At 35.9% G+C, this 17,411-nt stretch overlaps 2 protein-coding genes across 3 annotated transcripts; both read left to right on the top strand.

Annotated features, from left to right (window-relative positions):
* The first annotated feature begins 688 nt into the window (after positions 1 to 688).
* Positions 689 to 4,724, top strand: EMB1006 (Pentatricopeptide repeat (PPR) superfamily protein). Its single transcript, XM_086442008.1, has 2 exons — positions 689 to 1,854; positions 3,026 to 4,724. Exons 1-2 carry the CDS (start codon positions 1,034 to 1,036, stop codon positions 4,338 to 4,340), a joined length of 2,136 nt encoding a protein of 711 aa, XP_086298134.1. The 5' UTR covers positions 689 to 1,033; the 3' UTR covers positions 4,341 to 4,724.
* A 4,143-nt stretch (positions 4,725 to 8,867) lies between these two features.
* Positions 8,868 to 16,922, top strand: LOC147400938 (MA3 DOMAIN-CONTAINING TRANSLATION REGULATORY FACTOR 1-like). Of its 2 annotated transcripts, XM_086442000.1 has the most exons (4): positions 8,868 to 9,203; positions 9,297 to 9,531; positions 14,538 to 14,632; positions 14,864 to 16,922. In XM_086442000.1, the coding sequence occupies exons 2-4, from the start codon at positions 9,312 to 9,314 to the stop codon at positions 16,664 to 16,666; spliced, it is 2,118 nt and encodes a 705-aa protein (XP_086298126.1). In that variant the 5' UTR covers positions 8,868 to 9,203; positions 9,297 to 9,311; the 3' UTR covers positions 16,667 to 16,922. The 2 variants fall into 2 exon arrangements, with proteins under 2 accessions (XP_086298126.1, XP_086298127.1); XM_086442001.1 differs by lacking the exons at positions 8,868 to 9,203; positions 9,297 to 9,531; positions 14,538 to 14,632 and adding an exon at positions 14,646 to 14,791.
* The last annotated feature ends 489 nt before the right edge of the window (positions 16,923 to 17,411 follow it).

Genomic DNA, 17,411 nt, shown 5'->3' with positions numbered 1-17,411 from the left:
AGTTACCACGGGTCTACTATCCGATACTTTGACTGTTTTTATTGAACCCTTCTTCGCCCCAACACTTCTAAGGGAATGGGGATGGTTTACAAGTTAAAACATGCCAGTTTTTTATGGAAGAAAATCTCTGAAAATTGAGGCATTCTGAAATATTTTGAATTGTAAGAATTTTGAATCTGATTTGAAATATTGTCATAGAAACATTTTGATGGAAACTCCCAAGTAATTCTTTCAAAAATCATCTGTCATATAATCCATATCAAATCACACAAAGTCTTCTCCTTTAAGATGATTTCTTCTTAGACACCTAGTTTTAATCAATATTTGAGATACCCATATGTTTTCGAATTGACAAACCCCTTGACCTTGGGCATCATGACTTTGGCATATGTATATACTTGGGGCAATCCTCATCTTAAAAACTGATTTTTTGAGGATGAGGTAGTCCCATGGGCTTGTACATGGTATTAGAACGGGTAGTCACAGATGTGGGAGGCATGTTACATGTGAAGGGGGAGTGTGAGCAATAGTCCAGATTGCTTAGGTATCATGACCTTGGGGTATAAACAAATTTAGGGCAATTTCCCTTCAATTTTTCAGTTTTGACGTGAATACTAAACATTGAAAACTGTAATCTAATCCCCAATTTCATCCACAACATCCTCCCAACATAGCTAATGAACATTGTGTCTCTATCAGAGGTGATGGTTTTAGGTTAACCATGGAGGCCTACCACCCCATTTAAAATAGAGTTGAGCCATGTGAGTCCTGTCTGATATCATACCTAAATGTTGTTATCTTCACACCTTGATAAGGTTGAAGATGATGGGGCTTTGGAGAAAAATCAAGGGATTTTTAGCTAGATGGCTAGAATTCGAAGTGAATGGCATTTTAGTTATTTTTTTATTAATCTCTTAGAGAAGATTGAAGTCAAGGGGTATATCATCAATTTATAAACCCAGGGGTATCTCAAACATAAATTTTATCCTGAATTAATCCAACAGACACACAGTAGCTTACAGAGTGAAAGAAAATGGCGCTTAAGCAGCTCTGCCTCATTCATGCCTTCCCATCTTTCCCCCTTTTTCCGTCAAACCCTAACCCTAATTCCTCTTCTACGTTATCTCACTTCTCAACTCTTCGCCTCTTCCAATCTTCTAAAACGCTACTGTGTCTCTCTCCGTCTGCAACTCCAAACTCCATCTCTGAATCTCAAAATCCTATTTTTCTCTCTCATCTCCAAGAAGAAGACAATGAAGAGGAACAAGAAGTAGAGAAAGACCCAGAAGACCCAATTCTCAGATTCTTCAAGTCTCGCTCTGCAACTGAAACTCAAGACCCCGACTACGAAGGTCGAACCCTCCTACAAGAGAATCGACGCTCTTTGTGGCGTCTCACAAACATTGATTCCATTGGAACTGAATCGGAAGAATTCAAAGACGAATATTTTGAAGAAAATGAGCAATTTGATTCTGGGGTTCCGAGTTCAAGTCATGTACAAGGCATTTTGGGAGAAATTCTTCAAATTGCGAGAAATGTTCCTGAAAATTCGACGTTGGGAGAGGTTTTGGGTTCATATGTTGGGAAAATTAGTGAGCTTGAGTGTGTTGAGATGTTAAGTTTAATGGGAGAGGAGGGTCTCGTTATGGGTTGTTTATATTTCTTCGAATGGATGGGGATGAATGAGCCCTCACTCGTCACACCTAGGGCTTATTCAGTTATGTTTACGGTCTTGGGTAAGGCTGGTTTTGGAGAGAAATTGATGGTTTTGTTTAGAAATTTGCCGAGCATGAAACAATTCAGGGACGTTCGCGTGTACAATTCAGCGATGTCGGGCTTGTCGTTCCGTGGGAGGTAAAAGATTGGTTATATTAGCTTTACTTCATTCTTAGATCAATGGGTTTTATTTAGTTATATTAATGCTATCATGTAATTTAAGATTAAGCATATGTTTGTTTGATTGTTAAAAAGATCATTGAGAGTTTTTTGAATTTATGGATGTGTTGAAATTATATTTCCTTGGGCAATTAGTCTCCGCAATTTCTTGTTCAATTGGTTTGAAAAGGGATTGGAGGATGAACCCAATGTTGTGAATTTGATGATACCAAAGAAAATAAAGATTCACGTGGTTCAACAACAATGCCTACGTCCACAGATAGATCCAATTTTCTTCACTATGAAATCAAAGGAAAAACAATACAAGAAACAACCACTTAAGGTTTTAATCCTGAACCAATCCCTGGAACCCTTGTAGACCCCTCTCCCCGTCTCTCTCAAAACCTAGAAGAAGAAAACCCTACTCTTTAAAATAAATATCCCGAAACATTATAGTTATATGGTTCCAATAAAAGAAACTTATCCAAATCATTGACTTAAAACCTAATCCAACGGCTAAGATAAAAGACACGTCAATATAACACCCAAAAGGTTGTATCAAATCCTAATTGAATTATTGGATATCTAATTAGGGATGAGGAATCTATTGATCATATTTTTATTCATTGTTCTTACTCTTATATTATTTGGTCTTTTTTCCTTAAATCTTTTTCGAATTAATTGGGTCTTTCCTCGTAAGTTCTCCTCGTTATTAGCAGAGTGGGACACTAATGTCTTTTCCCCTAGAAAAAGATTCCTTTGGGTGATGCTTCCATCAGCTATTGCTTGGGGGGTATGGACCGAGAGAAATAACAGGGTCTTCAATAGTAAGAGCAGAAGTTCTCACGGCAGTTTTCTGGAGATAATGGGCCTGTTGTACCTTTGGTCAAAACAAAACATAGACTTTGCGGGGATCACTTTTGAAGACTTCGTTTTTAGATAGAACTCTTTTTGCGATCATTTACTTTTTTATTTTCCTTGTTCTGCTACTTTTTAGAGGCCATCTCGGCCTCCTTGTATTTTGTCCCCTTTTATTAATATATTACACTTATCAAAAAAAAAAAAGTAGCACAAGCTGTGATCATATAATGCCTGTTCAAAATATACACTTAATTAGTTTTCATTTTTAATGGGTAGCCACACGTTTCAGGTTTGATGATGCTTGGACTGTGTATGAAACAATGGAAGCAAATAGCATCCAACCAGATCATGTGACATGTTCTATTCTGATAACAATAATGAGGAAAAGTGGTCGCAGTGCCAAAGATGCGTGGGAGTTCTTTGAGAGGATGAACAGGAAAGGAGTCAAATGGAGTTCGGAAGTATTGGGTGCTCTTATAAAATCTTTCTGTGATGAGGGGCTAAAAGATGAAGCACTTATCATCCAAGCAGAAATGGAGAAAAAAGGGATCTCATCAAATGCCATTATATATAACACCTTGATGGATGCTTATGGTAAAGCCAACCAGATTGAAGAAGCCGAAGGTCTCTTTGTCGAGATGAAAGAGAAGGGACTTAAACCCACCTCCGCCACCTATAACATTCTAATGGATGCATATAGTAGAAGAATGCAGCCTGAGATCATTGAAGATCTGCTCTTAGAGATGCATGACATGGGCCTGGAACCAAATGTCAAATCGTATACGTGCCTTATAAGTGCTTACGGAAAGCAGAAGACAATGAGCGACAAAGCTGCGGATGCCTTTTTGAGGATGAAGAAAGTTGGGATAAAACCGACTTCCCATTCTTACACTGCCCTCATCCATGCATATTCAATAGGTGGTTGGCACGAGAAAGCAAATATTGCTTTCGAGAACATGAAAAGGGAAGGCATAAGACCTGCAATAGAAACTTACACTGCACTACTTGATGCATTTAGGCGTGTCGGTGATACCAAAACACTGATGGAAGTTTGGAAATCAATGAACAATGATAAAATCGAAGGAACACGAGTGACATTCAACATTCTCCTTGATGGGTTTGCAAAACAAGGTCACTATATTGAAGCGAGGGATGTTGTCTCTGAATTTGGGAAGATTGGCCATCAGGCGACGGTGATTACATATAATATGCTGATGAATGCATATGCACGAGGAGGGCAACACTCAAAATTGCCACAGCTATTGAAAGAGATGTTAACTCTTAATCTAAAGCCCGATTCGATTACATATTCCACCATGATATATGCATATGTCCGTGTTCGTGATTTCAGTAGGGCATTTTATTATCACAAGCAGATGGTGAAAAGCAGGCAACTTCCAGATCCAAAATCCTATCAGAAGTTGAGGGAAATTTTGGAAAAGAAAGCTTCAACAAAGAACAGAAAGGATAAGAGTGCCATATTGGGTATAATTAACAGTAGAATGGGATTGCGGAAACCCAAGAGGGGCAAGAAAGATGAATTCTGGAAAAACAAGACAAAACGATCCGGGCCTAGTGACCCTTTCAGTTCTCGGCGTGGATGAGTTTTTGCTTCTATGATCACTGGTTGGGAAGGTGTGAAGGGTTCCCTGAGGTAACACAAGATGCATAGTGACCTACACGCATTTCAGGTGTTTGCTTCTCCTATCGAGGTCTTTCATTTTGTGTGAGATTGCTCTTTCATCCCAATAGTTATGTTATCGAGGATACCACGATAACTCTCAACGTTGGTGTGGCATTTGTTAGAAGCATTGGCGCACCGTAGGACCAGAGCCGACAAGAAGGAAATGGGAGAATTACACTCATGGTATTTCCAAAGCTTAATTGTATCATTCCTCTCTTATATAAATGTAAATTGAATATGCCCATACTGCTTTATCTTCAAGAACATATTTCTATACGAATGAAAAGTATTGCATGGTTGCCCATTTCGACAAGTTCAAAATAAGTTGATGGGGGTGATAATAATCCCATCTATGAGGGGCTTCATGAAATGCCCTCCCCATGGATGACCTCAAACCCATGTTGAAAAAAAAAAAATCTCAAATTAAATTGATGGAGATCAATCTGTCCATTTATGTAATTGATCAGGTTTTTTATATATGAGAATTTACCTTGTAAGATTTGACAATGTATGACTTTGAACTTACATCTTCTACTAGAACAGAGGATAACACATTTTATTAAAAAAGGAAAAAAAAATCAATATTAAAAATATTTTATTATAGAAAGAGCTTTGTTGGAATGTAGTATCTTACATGCGTACATATAAATATATATTGTTGACCACTCCTTTTGATCTAAATGGATTTTTGTACCATAAAACTTAGGGTGATTTAGACATTCCCCCTATGTTTTGCTAAATATTAGAGATACCCCTTATGTTTCGAAAATGATAACATGCACCCCTTGACCTCAGTTTTCTGCATGGACTAAGGGGAAAAGACTTGAAGACGCCTCATCTTCAACCTCTGATAAAAAAATCCAGATTTTTCTTTTAAAAATCAATCATCTTCAACTTCATTGGATAGTTTTTTTAACTCACATAAACTATTTCTAGATTTTATCTACTTTAAGTCTTCAATCTTCAAATCTTAAGGGAAGATAAAATTATTTATGAAGTATACAGTGATGAATTTTGGATTGAAAAATTCTGGGTTTTCTACAAAAGAAGGCAATGTAAAAAATGATGGATTAAAATAAGGTTAAATAGATTAAAATTAACCTAGAAGCCGAAGAGCTTGAAGATGAGTTGTTTAGGGAAGAAAAAATAAATAATATTTTTAGAAAAATTAAAAATGCTGGAATTTTGGATAGAAAATCAAGGGTTTTATGTAAAGGGTTAATTCTAGGTCGAAAAAGATGAATTGAAGATTAAGTTTAGTAGATATACCATGGAGGTTAGAGATCTTTAAAATGATTGATTATAAGAAGAAAAATATAAGTTTTTGACTAGAGGTTGAAGATGAGGGCATTTGAGTCTTTTCCCTCTATTTAGAAGACTAAGATCAAGATGAATGTCATCAATTTCAAAACATAGGGGGTATGTCTAATATTCAACAAAACATAGAGGGGGCATGTTTAAATCACCCTAAAACTCTTTGAGAGTCTCACTTAATAACTTTGGCACTTAAAAAAACCTAATTCAAAGGATGATATTTTAGATAATCTTGAAGTAACATTAAAATGTACATTGTGAGGGGGACATTTCTTATGTGGATGTGTGTCAGAACCATAGTTGCTTTCATCAAGATCGATGTATATTTCAATGTTACTCCAACACGACTCTAATATTTTATCACCTACTTTAATTGATAAAGGAAGTATCGGTAGTAATAGATTTGTTTAAGGAAACAAAATTCATGATTTTGAGAAGGAAAGGAGAAACATAATGAAAATGGAATGAATCGATAGAACAAGTTAATAAATTTTAGATTAAAAATTAAGGCAAAGAAGTAAAGGATAAGAGTGACAAGAGATCTTAACCTTAAGAAGATAAATAACAATCCTTTCCCATCTTATCTTTCCTTTTCACTATCTACTTATTCATGGTTTCAAAACTCGTTTGAGACCGAGACGTAATGCCCAAGTCGTCTCGATATCAGGCATGGATGAGATGAACAAACAAGTCATTTTTTCGGACGAGGTTTAATACCGAGACATCTCAAACATATCGAAAAAACTCATCTGAGACGACTCAATATCTGGCATGGACGAGAGGAGACACGAAACTGAGTTTTAAAACCATGTACCTATTTGAAGGAATGAAAGCTAAAACAAATATGACTACACTATCAATAACATTAACTCTAATTTATTGTCATCTTACGTAACGTAAATGAATAAAATTCTGTAATATTATCCACAAGAGCCTTAATTTTACCACCTTTTCATTTGTTGCGAATCACAAGTTTCCTTTTTTTAAGGTATAATCTAATTAAATACATGAGAGTATATTTTTTTTAAAGATACTTTTTGAAAGGATTTTGCATTTAAATATAGTTGGATAAAATATGGCAACTGAGGATTATTCTTTTATTCGAGAAATCAAAGTTTTTCATTTTAAAAAAGGATCAATTTTTTATTATTAATTATTAAAAAAATTAAAAAGTTAACCAAAAACTATCTGAAACGTGGGGGACTATCTAGCGTTTTGTAAAATTGCTGAACACTGCAACGTTTTAAGTTAAATGCTGGAGGTGAGTAAGGTTAATCTTACTAACTTAGTGAGATTTCAAATCTTACAAAAAAAATCTTTGAGCTCACCTTGTGACATTCAAAAACACTATCCGAAGCCACAGGGTTGTAGAGGATAAAATTTTATGAACTTTGATAAATAAGAATTAAAATTATAGTTTTAAATTTGGGAGCTCCATGGAAGTACGGTAGCCGTCCATTTTCAAAACCATGGATCATGCCCATACCTTTTTTTTTTTTTGAATATGTTTTTCCATGAAATCTATAGGAATGTTGTGTTGGATTGCCAATGTACTCATCCATTAAAGCTTAACAACCCTTAGTAAGATTAAAAATGACATTAAATTAGTAAGGAATGTGTTTTCTTAAAAAAAGATGGGAGGCTAAAAAGTTGGATGGTTCAATGTTTTAAATTTTTTAGTAATTTATTAAAAAAAATATTTTTTTTATTATAATAACTAACAAATTAATGTTGTTTTGGTTTTTTTTTTTTTTTTTTTTAAATATGTATATACTTTCCTTGACTAAGTATTAAAAAAATGACAGAAAAAATTCATTATTCAAGAGCATTTTTGAAAAAAAGATATAAACTACACATTTACAAAATATAAAGGAAAAAATTACTTAAAGGTCCCTGACAAAGGGATTTCTTTTTAAGTAGTCTATGAATTTTGGACGATTACTTGATAATTCATTAAGTAAAACATTCTTTTCTTAATAACCCCACAACCTCATCTCAGGTTATAATATTTCTAAAATATTTAAATTATCCTTTTTTTCATCTTCTACACATATTTAGATTTTTCAACCATGATTTCAATTATTTTCTTCAATGATTTTTTTTATCGTGAGTGATGAATGAAAATGACATATTTCTAATTTTAAACACCTATATGTATTTTCTTATCTACATCAACGATTAAAAAAAATAAAGAACAAGACTAAGATTCAAAAATAAAATAAATCACAGTGTTGAGCTCACCACATTTTATGTATTATTGAGTTCAACATTTTCTTGTTGAGCTCAACACTTTTTATAGTTGAATTCGACAGTTTTAAAAAAAATGACAAACTCAGTAATAAAAACATTAAACCCAAAAATAAAAAGTGGTGAGCTTGATAATGGTAAAACTCACTCGTTTTTTGACTAAAATACATGGAATGATCGACTAAAAACTTGACATAACAATTGGTGCAAATGATTTCAAATCAAAAGAACCATAATAGATTTTTATCCAAAAATGAAATAAAAAATTTGAAGAAAATCCTAATTCTTTATATACATTTTCAAAATGCTTAAAAATGATTTCTTATTTTTTTTCAAATCCTTTCTATCATAATGGAGTCTTTGAAATTTGACTACGATATCGTAAATCTAATTTTTTTATACAAAAATGATAAGTTCCAATGGTAAAGGCAGTCTTGACATTTCAATAGTAAAAGATGTGTGTAGTGGGGTTGAGGGATTATTAGACAGAAATTTTTTATTAAATGGATTATTAAAAGAAGTCGTAAAATTTGGAGATTAATTAAAAAATTCTCCTCCATAAGGGTCCTTTTAAGTAATTTTCCCAACTATAAATTCCATGGATAGGCCGAGAAAGCTGAGGGCCCGACTTGTGTAATGGACGAAAGTAGCCTCGACGTTTAGACGAACGGATTGACCATAAACAACTTTTAGGTAGGGGTATTTTGGTAAAAGTGATAAAACGGATCGAAACCCTAACTTCCACCCGAGTGGGGGCAAAAGATAGGCAACCATCTCATTTTAGGCGAAAGCCACGTGGATGCACGAAGAGATATACTCGAAACTCATAGCTCGATGACGTGTAATCGTAACCGCAGCCTCCCTATAAAAACAAAAACCCTTCTCTTCGCCACCGCCCACTCTCTCTTTCTTCATTTCCAACAGTTTCACCGTCTCTCTGTCTCTCTCTCAGCGATAGTGTTTTTTTGGATCTAGTGTTACGAGAATCTAGGGTTTCTACAAATCTGCTCGCTTTCTTCTCTATTGGTTCTCTTGCTTCACTGTTCTTTGCTTCGGATTCAGAGATCCGATAGCTTCTCCTGTCTTGGCTCGAGATCCGGGCCAAGACCAAGAAGCATTCGCGAAGATCTCTGGAACTTTGATGGTGGATTAGTGTTATAGATTGAAGGTTTTATCCAGTTAAAGTGCGCCGATTATTTTTTATTTATTTATAACTTTCGAGGTATAACTTTTCGTTGCTACAAATTGATTCTATTAGCAAGTTTTGTGATAAATTTTCTGAAACACTTTGTTAAAAAAATTGTGGAAAAATTAGGGAATTAGATTGTCCATGGCTTCAAACGAGGGGTTTCTTACGAACGAACAGAGAGAAGTATTGAAAATCGCATCGCAGAATGCAGAAATACTCTCTTCGTCCCCGAAATCCCCAAAACCATTGCTTATGGAGAATCAGATAAAAGTTGCTACAGGTGGGAAGGCTCCGACAGTTGGATTTGCTGTGAGACATGTGCGGCGGTCACACTCTGGAAAGCTTGTACGTGTGAAGAAGGGTGAGTTGGTTCTTTGCAGCATTTTCTTGTGTTCTACGTAAGTTTATTTATATGGTTTGCTTATTCTGATAGACCTGAGAAGAATATGCAAATTTCTATGCTGCAGAGTGGCACTTACCTTTAGATTCTATTATTGTTTCGTTAGAGAAATATAAATTTTAGTTTCAGTATGTGTTTATTGGTAACAGTCATCATCATCATCTTACCTTATCTTTTTTATTGGGATTGGTGGCATAAATCTTATTTATCCATTCAACTCTATTGAAAGCCTCTCATCTCTTATATTCCTACTTTCATCTGGGACATTTTGAGTGTTTCTCTGACCAAGCAATAATCAAAGAAAATAAATAAAAGAGATAGAATGCAAGCATGACACATAGATTTACTTGGTTCCCTCAAGATTGAGGTATGTCCATAGATCCACACTGGTTTCACTATGATCAAATGGCCAAAACAGATTACAAGATTTCTCCTGTAGAAAACTACTATAAATACCCCTAACAAATTAGGGTTATCAACCTACCATCGCAAAAGATACGATTTTCCTTTAGGTACCATTCTGGAGCATTCAACTTGCACAAATCGGTGCCATCATTGGTCCTTGTTGTACATGCCTGAATCATTTCATTCTACTCAACTTATTTTGTCTGAGTAACTGCTCTTTTTTGATATTTTATCATGATCTTCAGGATATTATTAGATCTTGTTGGAGAGGACCTTAAGATGATTAAAGTGGAATCTCTCCAAATGGATTCATAATGTCCAATTTTATTTATTTATTATTATTTTTAAATTTTGGGTTAAATTACATGTTCTTTATATATATATAGATTACCTTGTAAACATTGTGAATTGACAACCAATAAAATAAAAGAACCCAATTTACTACACTTTGTTGAAGGTGGTGACTTTTGAGAGCGATTTTTATAATGTGATAGTTACACAAAGTATTGCAGTCTAGTTAAAGGATGGCCAATTTTGGTGCAAACGTGTAGCAATCACTTGCAGTCATCTAATGTTTCATTTAAATGGTTTCTTTCTCTTATTATTTAAGTCTATTGGTGGTTGAGAGGTAGATGCAGTTTCAAGAGTTCGTTAAGGGAGCTAATCATTCTGTGCTCTTTTTATTGCAATTTTAGTTTTATGAAATTTGTATCCTTTGTGTCGCTCCCTCTTGAGAATCTCGCTGTGTTGCTCGCTTCATAAAAGTAATTCCTTTGAAATTGTTTTTCCACCTGGTTTTATTGATTTTGCAGTTGTTTATGCTTTGTTGCAACTTTGAGAAAAGTAGTCGTTTAAGGTTTAATCATGTAGTTTAGCTTGATTAAAGTTTTATTTGCTGTTTTGGTTGGCTGAAGAGTGACTGGCTTAATGAATAGTTCCTTGATTGAATGGGTATGTGTCAATTGTGAAATTATGATCTCTCTTTTTTTTTCCTTTTCTTTTTTTGATAGATTTAAATATGAAGGTGGAGCTCCTTTTTTTTTCCCTTATTTTACTTGACGTGTTGTGTAAAGTTGTTCTCTAGGACCATATGGAAGGTGGTCTTGAAAAGGTAGATTTTACAAAGTATGCGTGTTTAGTGAAGCAGTGAAGTTGCAATATAGATTCTTCTTGTTTATTTTTGTTTAGATTTTTCTCTAGATCCCCACATGGGTTCATCCATATTATAGTTTAGTCCATTCCAATTTCATAATCTTTTTCTAGAGAATTGTTGATATAATTCTCAACCTTTTGGGGATGGGCAAGCCTGCCCCCCCCCCCCCCCCCCCTAAATGTTTATAATGCCAATCCCATCTCGATTGAAGGTATTCACAACAATTACACCGGGTTAACGACCTGCTTTAATTAAGTGGGATTTGGCATTTTCGCCTCGATTGTTTTGTTGGATGTACTTCTTTTTTCTATGTTTGTACTGTTAGTAGGCTTCCTTGGTCTCCTTCTTATTGTTCTTTTTATCAGTAAAGCACTACATATAGAAAAGAAATCATTTGAACCTTGGTCCCTTGGTGCCTCTTTCTCCCAAAAACTTGATTGCATTGGAAATGCTTACTTAGGTTCATCATCTAAAAAATCATTGGCTAATGGAGAGAAGAATCAATAAGCTTTCATCTTCTTTTTTTTCCTCATGTTTTTTTTTTTTCCTTTTATAAGTTAAAAGTTTTGTTTTATTTATGAGAAACAAAGGGGGATGAGATGACCTCCAAATTACAAACTTATCAAAAAGAGGCGAGGAAAGCCTCTTATGGTGCCTCTAAGTTACAAACCAAATCTCACCTAACAGCAAAATCCTCAAAGAAACTCCTTTTAAAAAATCCTAAAAAATATATAAAAATTATAATAAATTCAAAAAACATATAAAAATAAGTAAACAATCTTCAAGCATCAAATTAAAATTATACATGAAAAATGTAGGGAAGTAGCAATGTAATATAGTAGCAAAATAGCGATGTATCATCACTCATAGAGTATCAAACATCAAATAAACAACTAATCTAGGCAAATGAGTGAAGTTTTAGACCCTATTATAAACTAGAGAAGAATTAAAACAACTAAAAATTATCTCCATCATCTTTTACTAGTAGGGTCTTCCAAAGAATCATCGTGATATCGTATTCCTCTATCATCTTCTTAATTTGTCTCTACGTCTTCATAATCCTCTTCATCTATCAAATGCAATAGGTAAAAAGTTCAAAAATGTACATAGAAAAATCACATATCTCAAAATCTCAGAAAATCCTTGATTTTTTCGTTCTATATTATCACAATATTTGTAAGAAAATAGTAGGAACTGACAGATTTTGACAGATTCGGATGAGTATTGGATCCTCTAGGAAGAAAACTTGATGTAGGGAGATTTTAGGGTTTCAAAGAGAGATTTTGAGAGATATGTTGATAATCTAAGTTTAAAAGACAAAAAATACTTCTATTTAGTAGGGTTATGTAAATAAGAGGCATTGGGGGTATTTGTGTAAACCAAAGAAAGAAAATAAAATAAAATAAAATAAAAAATTGATTTTTTTACCAATTATATTGCGTCCTGCCGAACCTATTGAGGCGTGACACATGAGGCGTACGCCTCATGCCTCTAAGATGTAAGCCTTACTCATGTTTGATGAGGCTTAAGCCTCAAGGCATGAAGCCTACACCTTGCCTTGAGGCATACGCCACATGCCTTGAGGTGTAAATTTTTTAAAACACTGCCTTGTACGCTAACCATTCTCCCTATCATTTTCAACCAAAATAAATGAACATTTCTACGATATATCATAAATGGGCCAACGTATACTAATAGTTAAGGAAAAGATACATATATTGAATAAATTGGATCATATGGTCAAGATCACTATATCAGGTGAGTTTTAGCACAACTAAAACAGTTGTTTTTTCTTTGGGGCCCGGGTTGGCCTGCATAATATTCTTATGTCAAGATCTGGGTTGCTTTTGGTTACTAAATATCTCTAGTGTATCTATCGTCTTTGGATGATGTGTGCTGTCCAGATGCAATGAATTTTTTTGTCCCCCCAAAAATACACCTCAGTTGAAAAATAAATTGGCTTGGGAAAATCATTACATGTCTTAAGCGATTTGGGTGAAGGCTGGTATCTTGGAAACTGACATGTCTATCAAAGGGGTAAATTGATATTAGTTAAAATTCTTCATCCATCCTGCCCATTTACGTTGTTTAGTCCCGTTATACTGTCACTTTCATCAATGAAGAGATTGGGAAATTATTGTAATGACCTTTTGTGGCATGATCAAGACGTTTCTTGTACATATTATCTAATATATTGGGGAACTATTTGTGTACCCAAAATTTGGTGTGGTTTTGGAGTCAAGAATCTTAAAATATGAACTCAGATCATATTGGGGTCGTTTTGCTAATCATTTTTTTTTTTTTTACTTCGTTGTTCCTCTTTACATTCTCACTCTGATTTCTTCAAGAGGGCTGCTGTTTTGGAAAATCCTCCCTCTTTAATGTTTACTGGGGAATTAGGGTAAAAAAGGAAACCAGTGTGTTCGAGAGCAAAGAAGAACACATCCATAATACTGTTCTTAGCATAGAAGATTATGATGTATGAGCTCCCTTTGTCTAGAGAGTGCACTGGTGTCTTTTATGAATGCAAGAGATACTTCGATCCATTGGGTGTCGGACCTATCCATGTCTCTAGTGAAGTTGGCACAACTTAGTTAAGATGGACATATTAGGCCTTAATTTCCATAATTGGTAATGACTTAAGTCGCAGTTTTTGGTCCCTTATTTTTGCTATTTGTCATAGTACATGAAGAGAACACGTCATGCATTTATGAAAGCTATTCCTTTGCTTTGTGGTGTTCAGAATTTAATATATATTCATTGTGCCTGAACTCTGGATCTATTAGACATGCTGATACCTTTATTGTTGTAATTCAGAAATTGTTATCCATCATGAACTTTTGGGATGTGTATTGTCAGAACTCAGTTTGGTGTATAATGAAGCTTACGATTGAATTCTCTATTTTTTTCATTTTTGATGCTTTATGTGTTATCTAGAGTCGGGCATATATAAATGAATTTGTTAAAATTTTATAGATGGATTCTTGGAACATTGTTTGTGTAGATGGCTTTAAATTTAAGCTAGTTCTTATGAACATAACCTATCTAATTAACCCAATGGTAGCCATTAGGCATTGTTGTTGGACATTTTTCTATTAAGCCAAAGGAAGTAAGGGTTATAGTATCTGGGAGATAGTGAAGCAACTATTTTGAAAAAAACATCTGAAATTCTCAACAGTATAAATTGAAAGGCATGGGATAAAGCTGGAAAATTTGCACCTGCTGTTAGTTTTTGCTGAATTACTTGATCAGTGAATTATAATGCTGTTCTTGTTGGAATTTTTAGTGGAAGTTGTACAGTTACTTTTCTTCCTTTTTTTTTTTTTTTTTTTTTTTTTTTATTCTTGGCTTGTCATGATCTTTTCTAATCTCTTTTAGTCCCGCTGTTTATTCTGATCAATGATAACAGATGGTGCTGGTGGCAAAGGCACATGGGGTAAACTACTTGACACTGATGGCGATTCACGTGTCGATCGGAATGATCCAAACTACGACAGTGGCGAGGTAGTTAATCTCTCTTATTTTCAGGTTCTCCATGTAATTTATATGCATGTTCTGAAGAGGTTGGTGAGCCATTCTCACTCAGAGATCCTATTAAAGATCTTAGTTTGGGCTATTCCTGCACTAGAGTGAAGTTGCAAGTTTCTTTAAGTGCAAATAATGGTCAGTATTGTTCTTCCTCTAATAATTATTTGCTTTTATAATACTCATCACTTCTCCCTGCTGAACCCCCAGGAACCGTATCAGCTTGTAGGATCTACCATTTCTGATCCCTTGGATGATTATAAGAAATCTGTTGTTTCCCTAATAGAGGAATACTTCAGCACTGGTGATGTGGAATTGGCAGCTTCTGACCTCAGAGATCTTGGTTCAAGTGAGTATCATCCTTATTTTGTAAAGAGGCTGGTGTCCATGGCCATGGACAGGCACGACAAAGAGAAGGAAATGGCTTCAGTTTTGCTATCAGCTCTCTATGCTGATGTTATCAGCTCAACTCAGATTAGCCAAGGATTTATCATGCTTCTTGAAGCCGCTGATGACCTGGCACTTGACATACTCAATGCTGTTGATATCCTGGCTCTGTTCGTCGCACGTGCTGTGGTTGATGACATCCTTCCCCCGGCATTCCTTAACAGAGCAAAGAAAACACTATCAGAATCCTCCAAAGGATATCAGGTTTTACAAACTGCTGAGAAGAGTTACCTTTCAGCTCCCCATCACGCAGAACTTGTTGAGAAACGATGGGGTGGTAGCACCCACATCACCGTCGAGGAGGTTAAGAAAAAAATTGCAGACTTGTTGAGGGAGTTTGTTGAGAGTGGAGATACAACAGAGGCCTGTCGTTGCATAAGGGAACTGGGGGTCTCATTCTTCCACCATGAGGTGGTGAAGAAGGCTCTGGTCCTTGCCATGGAAATCCAAACGGGGGATCCACTCATATTGAAACTATTGAAAGAAGCAGCGGAAGAAGGCCTGATAAGTAGTAGTCAGATGGCGAAAGGGTTTGGCCGGTTAGCTGAGAGCCTTGATGACCTCTCTCTTGACATCCCATCTGCAAAATCCTTGTTCCAGTCTCTGGTTCCCAAGGCAATCTCTGAGGGGTGGTTGGATGCTTCATTTCTCAAATCCTCTGCTGAAGATGGAGAATTTCGAGAGGAAGATGACAAAACCGTGAAGAGATTCAAGGAAGAGGCCGTGACAATCATTCACGAATATTTCCTCTCGGACGACATACCCGAACTCATTAGGAGTCTTGAAGATCTCGCTGCTCCAGAGTTCAACCCTGTCTTTCTCAAGAAGCTGATAACCCTCGCAATGGATAGGAAAAACAGAGAGAAGGAGATGGCATCTGTTCTGCTATCTGCACTTCATACTGAAATATTCTCAACTGAAGACATTGTCAACGGGTTTGTCATGCTTCTGGAGTCTGCTGAGGATACTGCACTTGATATTTTGGATGCCTCGAATGAGCTTGCTCTCTTCCTGGCCAGAGCAGTGATTGATGATGTCCTGGTTCCTTTAAATCTGGAGGAGATCAGCAGTAAACTGCAGCCAAATTGCAGTGGGACAGAGACTGTCCACATGGCTCGCTCACTAATTGCTGCCCGTCACGCAGGTGAGAGAATCCTCAGATGCTGGGGAGGTGGAACTGGTTGGGCTGTGGAGGATGCTAAAGACAAGATAACAAAGCTATTGGAGGAGTATGAGAGCGGGGGCGTGGTGGCTGAAGCTTGCCAGTGCATACGTGATCTTGGGATGCCCTTCTTCAACCACGAGGTGGTGAAGAAGGCATTGGTTATGGCAATGGAGAAAAAGAATGATAGGATGTTGGATCTGCTGCAAGAGTGCTTTGGGGAAGGACTGATTACCATCAACCAGATGACCAAGGGATTCGCTAGGATCAGAGATGGGATTGAAGACCTAGCCCTCGACATTCCTAACGCAGAGGCGAAGTTTGGGTTTTATGTTGATCATGCCAAGAAGAATGGATGGTTACTGTCGTCCTTTGCTTTATCTGGTATGGATGCTCATGCTTGACCATCCCCTTCCGTTGCTTGCTTGAGAAACATGCATTTTGTTTGTTTCTCCCTTGTATGTTGTTGCCTTGTTACCTCTTTTGTACTGTTATAACTTTTTCGGTTTGTACGCTTTGGAGGTAGATCGAAATGGGGGGGCACTGGTTTACTCTGCAGGTGATGATGTTTTCTTGGTGTTATTTGATGGAGGAGCTTTTTTTCTAAATCCTAACTCATGTACAAAGGTTGGTTGGTCTTTTGATGATTCCATTTACTTAGAGAGTTGCTTTAATCGACTTGTGCATCCATTTAAGTAATACTGGTTATTATTTGCAGGTTGGAGTTTTCTAGATGAATTGTTCTTTTCTGATTATAACAAATGTTTTACTCTTTTTATAAATATTCTTAATTATTAGTATTATTATAAGGATGTTTTCCCGGGAGACAGTACCAAATTTGCCCTTCTGTTAGGAGGGATGTCACACACTGTCGTACATGCTCCCTTCCCAAACAAAATAATGGAATCCCCGTCCAGAATATATGGGACAAGTGAAAGTTTAATCGAGAGAGGATCTCAAGTGGAGTCGTCGAGCACTACTAAAGTTTTGATCAAACAAAATACATGTATGTTTCAAGGGTTGTTAACGTGTGAGGCCTAGGGGGCAAACGTTGGAATGTATTAATACATTTTGGTCAAGATACATCCATATGCTTTCCTCCTCCCAACGAAAATATGGTATTTAATAAGATTTTGAACTTTCGCACCC

Source organism: Akebia trifoliata, chromosome 5 (genome assembly GCF_017979445.1).
Source record: "Akebia trifoliata isolate Shusen 1 chromosome 5, ASM1797944v1, whole genome shotgun sequence".
Lineage (NCBI taxonomy): Eukaryota > Viridiplantae > Streptophyta > Magnoliopsida > Ranunculales > Lardizabalaceae > Akebia > Akebia trifoliata.
The sequence above is the reverse complement of the archived record's forward strand: the minus strand, read 5'-3'. Positions and strand labels throughout refer to the sequence as shown.

What these genes read in the sequence shown, in the direction of transcription:
- EMB1006 (XM_086442008.1), top strand. Translation starts at nt 1,034, where the DNA reads ATGGCGCTTAAGCAGCTCTGCCTCATTCATGCCTTCCCATCTTTCCCC. An exon ending in GGCTTGTCGTTCCGTGGGAG is followed by an intron (nt 1,855 to 3,025) that starts GTAAAAGATTGG and finishes CACACGTTTCAG; the next exon opens with GTTTGATGATGCTTGGACTG.
- LOC147400938 (XM_086442000.1), top strand. Translation starts at nt 9,312, where the DNA reads ATGGCTTCAAACGAGGGGTTTCTTACGAACGAACAGAGAGAAGTATTG. An exon ending in GCTTGTACGTGTGAAGAAGG is followed by an intron (nt 9,532 to 14,537) that starts GTGAGTTGGTTC and finishes CAATGATAACAG; the next exon opens with ATGGTGCTGGTGGCAAAGGC. An exon ending in CAAACTACGACAGTGGCGAG is followed by an intron (nt 14,633 to 14,863) that starts GTAGTTAATCTC and finishes CTGAACCCCCAG; the next exon opens with GAACCGTATCAGCTTGTAGG.